Below are 6,332 nucleotides of genomic sequence, written 5' to 3'. Positions count from 1 at the left end.
TCTCGCTGCAGTCGTTAAGATGAAATTGATGACCGTAAGATTGAAGAGTGGAGTTGTACAGTATCCTTATAGGCTCGTGAAGCTACTTCTGTAGTTGTGAATTTTAAAGCTTACAGCCTACTGTTGGGCTTCTCTGCTGAACAACACCCTTAAGCTCCCCTAGCGACTTGTTAAAATTCCCTGAAGTCCTCACCCAACATGACTAGATGTGCAACCTGGAGGAACACAATGTAAAACATTTGTGAGAGCCAGCTGTCAATATGTGCGGCTGGCGGCTCATACTGACGCTCGTGTTTGCAGAGGAACAGCCGGCTGAGACAGGAAGAAGCCGTCAGATATGTGTCTACTGACGGTGATTGAGATGAGGAAGAGGATGAAGAATGTGTTCATGCTTTAACTTCAGCTGTGGATCTTATAGACCTGTACGAGAAACGTATATACCCCTGTGCTTATGAAACAGTAAAATCTAAATAACGTATACAAAAAGTAGATGTTTGTCAAGGCTACAAACATGTTTCACCTCCTGGAAAATCTACATTTTATAAAACGCTTTATGACCTGAAAAAGGTTCCTGCAAAATGCACATTTCAAACATGCATCATCATGCTTTTTATCTGCTTTACAGGCAATGATTGGTGAAAAAAAACCAAACACAGATATTTGCAAATCCAAACAGAGTTGTATTTTTGGACAGTGCTCTTGGCTGCAAACCAGAAAACAAACATATCCAGTACAAATGATCTGTTTACTGCCACAGACACACTTTCCATGACACCTAAACCAGCCTTGTTAGAACTGTACAACATCACAACTTGGGGGAAAAAAGACATCTTTTCATATGCAGAAAATATGAAAAAATGTAATGGATGTTATACAAACGTCAGGCTATCCTCGGACACAGGAATACTACTCCGAACTGGACGTCAGTGTTGCTGCCTGAAAAATGTCCTGGTATAAAAATACTACAGATATTCTTCTGCGTTTTTTTACTTTCCACTTCGTGCTTTCAAGTTTTTCTTATTACGTGCCGATTTCCAATTGTTATTTCTGAATTTCTTCTGAAAACCACCGCCCTGGACCTGGAAGACATAAATATTGCAGCATTATTGTCTGCCAAGGAAAACTCATAATAACATTAGTAAAACAGACACATACACACACACAAAAATCTTATTTCAGACTTCTACACACCTTTTTGCGTTTCTGTTGCACCTGCTTGTCCACCTCCATTTCCTCATCCTCATCCTCATCCTCATCTGTTTGGAAGTCATCTTCTTCCTCATTCTCGCCATCCTCCATAACTTCTTCTTCTTGTTTTTTTAAAGTGAACATTGACGCTGTGGGAAAATATAACACAGTGTTACTACAAAGTAAAACTGCAACCTTATAAGTCTGTTTGACCAAATCTGAATCTGCATATCTGGACTCAGGTGCAGTGAGAACTAAAGTCTGTTGTTTTCCAGTTAAAGTAAACACCAACTCAATTATATAGCTGAGTATGAACGTGCTAAACAGTAACTTCACTTGCTCCTCACATAGAATGAAAACATGCAAACACTTGGAAGCCTCCATGACACATAACTACCATTCTACAGGTGGAAAAAGATACTGACAGGGGTAGAGGTCACTCATGCTGTCTTCTGAGTCACTGTGATCCTCGTCACTGGATGAGGGTTCCCACATGCTGTTTCCATGTTTTGGGGCCCTCCCTCGATTGAACTCCTCTCCGGTATCTTTGGGCCTTTTCTGTTTGAGTCTGGCTGGAACGAATTCAATCCCCTGCTGCACACACTCCTCATCTAGGGAAGGAATGAGACAGTCACATCAGTAATTAAGCAACGGTGTGACTCGTCCATGCTGAGAGCTGCAGGTCTGTTGGTAATCTCATCAACAACTCATAACTGCAGCGTATTACATAAGAATGATGTTCTCATATTAGCCTTTTTTCAGTTTTTCAGCTCTGATTTGAATGATGTTGATTCCAAACTTTAAAAGAAATGACGTCTCAGGTTCAGTTTTGAATCTGTCAGTGCTATGCTAACACATAGCGTCATTAAGAATGACTTGAAAAGGGTAAGTAATACTATTAAGGCGTTTTGAAGGATCAAGGTACATTAGCAATACTGATAAGAACAGACGTCAAACACTACAGATAAAACCTAAAATGGATAATAAAGAGTATTTCTATGAAATCAAAAATGTATGGGAATATTGTGACTAAATAACTGTCTATAGCTGATATTGGCATGGAAGTTTAAATTGAACATGATGTTATTTTATGTATTTCTAAGTGACTGCGCTGCTTAAATTTGTTAACACGTCTCCGAAATGCGAGAAGAATGTCAGTCGGAGCAGATTTAGAATGGTTATGTTCAGCAGAGAAAAGATGTAAAGATATGTGAAGTCAGTTATCTTCATTTCCTTCCTGAGTTAGTAGCATCACAACTCAGGTCTATGTGAATTGGGTCTTGGATTGTGTAACATCTCCACTGTTCAAAAGGCATAGCATCTGTAACCCACAATGACATAACCAGGAAAACGTGTCATCCATGCAGATAAGTGATGCACTGACATTTAGTGAGGGCCTTCTTGAAGCGTTTCCCGTTGACATGTCTTAGGACATGGTGCGGCTGCCTGTTGAGGTGTCTGAGGGTCAGCTTACAGAAGAGCTGATTGCTGGAAAACAGACAATAAACATCAGAAAACTTATCACAAAATGTACATCAGCTTGACAGATTCCTGAGTGACAAATTGTGGCGTTTCCTTGACAGTAATTGTTGCAAGAAAAACAAGGTTCTGTTGCTTTCTCTTCCAAAATGACAACACACTGACAGACAGCAGCATTTCTGGACAAAACAAAAGAGTTTCCTTACGGTTGTTTTGAGCTTGGCACGACATGTGGTTCATACTGGCTGTAGTTGAACTCTGCTGCAGCACTCAGTTTCTCATATTTCTTCCCTTGAGTGAACTTCTGCAGCTCCGTCAGGTTGCATGGAAACTCGTGGCCATTCAGAGTGCATTTGATCTGAAAACAACACATTAGGTGACGCATGTGGTACATTTGGTGGTGTTAACCATGCCGTTTAGCATGATGCGACAATAAAACTGGTAATCATTTGCAGATTTTTCAGTCTTGGTCAACACATCTAGCCATCACAACACTTAGCAGTGCATGGCTCATGAGGTAAATTAGCAATACAGCTAGCATCACGACTGCACGAAAGTGAATTTCGTGCGATCTGAAGTAATTTGCTCGCTAACCTTTTTGCCATCTGTGAGCTGAAGAAAAGGATGATTTAAAAGAAAAGCTTTGAGGTCCGCAGGTAAGTCTTCCATAGCTTAAAAACACGTCAAAACATATATTTCAATGTGTTGATCAGGCCACCCCCCTTTCAGGAAATGTCTACACGTGGGTTGAGTGCACCGACTCTGTTGACTGATATCTTGGCGCCACCCACTGATTACAGTAAGGAAAGTCAGCTTAGACGAGAAGATAAAGCTTCTTATTCAAACACCATCATGGTATTTATCAAATACGACCCCTCTGATTAAATCAAATTGAGCAAATCGAGTAAAGGACGAGATTTTCAGTAACGCTGAACTGATGACAAAACGCGATAAACGTTATAAAACTGTATACAGTGAATCAGTTAAAGCTACTATGAGGCAGAGCTGTATTTTGTCTGAAGCATTTCTGTCGACAAGCAGTTCAAGTGACTAATGGTCCAAAATTAAACGTTGAAGTCAGGTGTCAGCAGTGCGTTCAGTCAGCTGACTGATCACATGACTGACCAGTATCTGATCTGACAGCTCGGGATCAGAGAGCAGGGTAATAGAAGAGCGCCCACTTTGTCCTTATTTTCAGAAACCATATGTCTAGTCGCCAAGTAAGCCGCGGGGATATTCGTGAGGTTTTAAATGTAAAAACTGGACCTTGCTCGACTGCAGGCACTAGTTACTAACTTTAAACCAGTCTAACAGATTTTCTCTGGTGTAGTATTGACGACGGTATCACTTATTATTAGATTATTTGTAAAGAGTGAGCCATCTTCCTTGTGAATAAACAATCTTTGCTGAGAACGTTAAACCCCCCCCGGTAGACAAATATTTTACGTCCTCTAGTTAAACGTCAAGCTGGTAAATTAACCCTGTCTGATATTTCGGTGAAGAAGACATTTATCAGTACATTTGGGGACATTCTTGCTTAAGCCTAAATTGTTGCTCGTAGAGGCTTTTGCTAATGCTAGTTCGCTGGCTATCTAGCTAGCTAGCTAAACCGATTAAAACTAGCTACGTGTTTTGGGCAATAAATTAACAGACGCGGATATTTAAATAATGTCTGGACCAAATGGAGATCCCAACATCTCTATTGACGATGGTATCATCAACGATGAGGATGAGTTCGGCGAAGAAGGTAACGAGCAAGCGTGTTCATTCATAAATGTTAGCGTTAGTAGCGTAATGTTATTGACGTTAAAAGGGAATATCCACCAAATTATTGTGCCATTTCATTGATTTTTGGACAGTAAAGTCAGAATACACAAAATTAGGCACTTCTGCTCCGAAGCAGTTATTTAGAGCATTAAAGTCTGTCTTAAAACAACAGTCACGTGTCCATATGAACACTGAAAGAGGCTGTAACTATTCCTCCTGTTTTAAAAGATCCTCTCCAAATGTGCTTTCATTGTAAGTGATGGGTGCCAAAATCCTCAGTGTGTCCACACAGTCATTTTGTGCAAAAATACATTCAAAAGTTTATCTGAAGCTTCAGGCTTCAGCAATCAGTCATATCAAGTGGATATCTGTCACATTTGCAGTCCTTTTTAGCATCAAATTCCCTCTTTGTGTTTCCCTGTTGAGCTGTGGTGGAAGTATAGTAACAAAAAGAGGAAATGTGACACTTAAAAGACTGTAATGTTTAAAGATATCTACTTGATTTGGCTCATTTAGATGACTGAAGCTTCATATTAGACTTCTGATAAACCTTTTAATACTTGTGGATTTTTGCTCCTATCAATTACATTGTAAGTGCTTTATGAGGGGATCTTCTAATGGTCAGTATGAACAGGAGGAATGATTATGGCGAGAAAAATCTATTTCAATGTTCATCTGGGCTCCTGACTGTTGTTTTAAGACAGACTTGAATACTTGTGACCCCAGCCTTTAATGCTCTAAATAACTGCTTCAGTACACATAAATAAACAGCTTTTTACATTCTAAAATACATCTTTTACTTTTAAAACCTGGAGCTCCTTAATCTACAGGTAGCAGCTCTCTACCTTGCATAACAGAAAAATCTAATGTCTCTACCATGTATCCACAGAGTATGAATCCATCAACTCCATGTTAGATCAGATCAACTCCTATCTTGATGACCTGGAGGAGCGGAACGACGCACTAAACGGCAAACTGCACGAACTGATGGAGTCCAACCGACAAGCCCGGCTGGAGTTCAGGGCCCAGCTGCTCGGCTCTCCCAACCCGGAGGAGCCCCATCCTGCAGACACGGACTCCTCCTCACCCAGCACAGAAGATCTGGATGACGACACCGGGGGCTCGCAAATAAGTGACAAGAGCAGTTAGAGAAAGAGGATTGAGTTCAGCAAAATGCAGATAGAAATATTTCTGAGGGTTGACTCGAGTCCTAACCTCTGTCTGTTGGACTAGTGACCCTTTATCCGCATAGTCCCTTTCTGTGTGATTCTTATGTGAATTTGCACCCCCATCAGCAGACGTATGTACGACAACGATGTTTTTCATCTCCTCTGTCACTGAACTCAATCAAGTTTTTCTCCTTTTGTTGAACTGTGGTGTGCTGGTGTTTGGTTCCTGAGAAGATTGAAGTTCATTGACCTCACGCAGCTTATCAAAGACGTTGGACATCCCAGTTACTTAGCACTTTGTTACCAACTTGCTTTGCAGTGTTGCTATGTAAAAGGCTGTATCTCCCTCTGCAGTTTCATTGAGGTCCATGTGGGACATAATTACAAATCCTAAAGCAAGGAACACACTAGTGGATTTATAAGAAGGTAATTAAAGAGACTCGGCATCAATTATATTAATTAAAGGAGGCAAGAGATTTGAATTTGTAACCCCACACGCAATAATGTGCTGATGTCTGTGGTGATCAGCACTGATGTATGTTATGCAGATCAGTACAAACTCTCCATGAGCTTGAGTCAGTCCTCATGGTCAAACATCAAAATAACATTATAGCATGTTTCTGGTTTTACCCAGAATCCATTTGATGTTGACATCAGCTTTGTAATAGCTGTATTCTCTGTAATTACTGTATGTATCCCAAGAAGTAAATATGCCACATTCCAGATGTG

General features: G+C 40.4%; 2 protein-coding genes across 2 annotated transcripts; one reads left to right on the top strand and one right to left on the bottom strand.

Moving 5' to 3' along the window:
• Window positions 1-659: 659 nt before the first annotated feature.
• On the bottom strand, window positions 660-3,609 carry surf2 (surfeit 2). Its single transcript, XM_067573521.1, has 6 exons — window positions 3,262-3,609; window positions 2,874-3,025; window positions 2,573-2,676; window positions 1,614-1,799; window positions 1,192-1,337; window positions 660-1,079 (listed from the first exon to the last, which is right to left on the bottom strand). Exons 1-6 carry the CDS (start codon window positions 3,334-3,336, stop codon window positions 987-989), a joined length of 756 nt encoding a protein of 251 aa, XP_067429622.1. The 5' UTR covers window positions 3,337-3,609; the 3' UTR covers window positions 660-986.
• A 260-nt stretch (window positions 3,610-3,869) lies between these two features.
• Window positions 3,870-6,326, top strand: bbln (bublin coiled coil protein). Its single transcript, XM_067573522.1, has 2 exons — window positions 3,870-4,414; window positions 5,324-6,326. Exons 1-2 carry the CDS (start codon window positions 4,336-4,338, stop codon window positions 5,581-5,583), a joined length of 339 nt encoding a protein of 112 aa, XP_067429623.1. The 5' UTR covers window positions 3,870-4,335; the 3' UTR covers window positions 5,584-6,326.
• Window positions 6,327-6,332: the final 6 nt, after the last annotated feature.

The sequence above is a fragment of the Thunnus thynnus genome, chromosome 19, assembly GCF_963924715.1.
Source record: "Thunnus thynnus chromosome 19, fThuThy2.1, whole genome shotgun sequence".
Lineage (NCBI taxonomy): Eukaryota > Metazoa > Chordata > Actinopteri > Scombriformes > Scombridae > Thunnus > Thunnus thynnus.
This window is presented reverse-complemented; position numbering and strand designations above follow the sequence as displayed.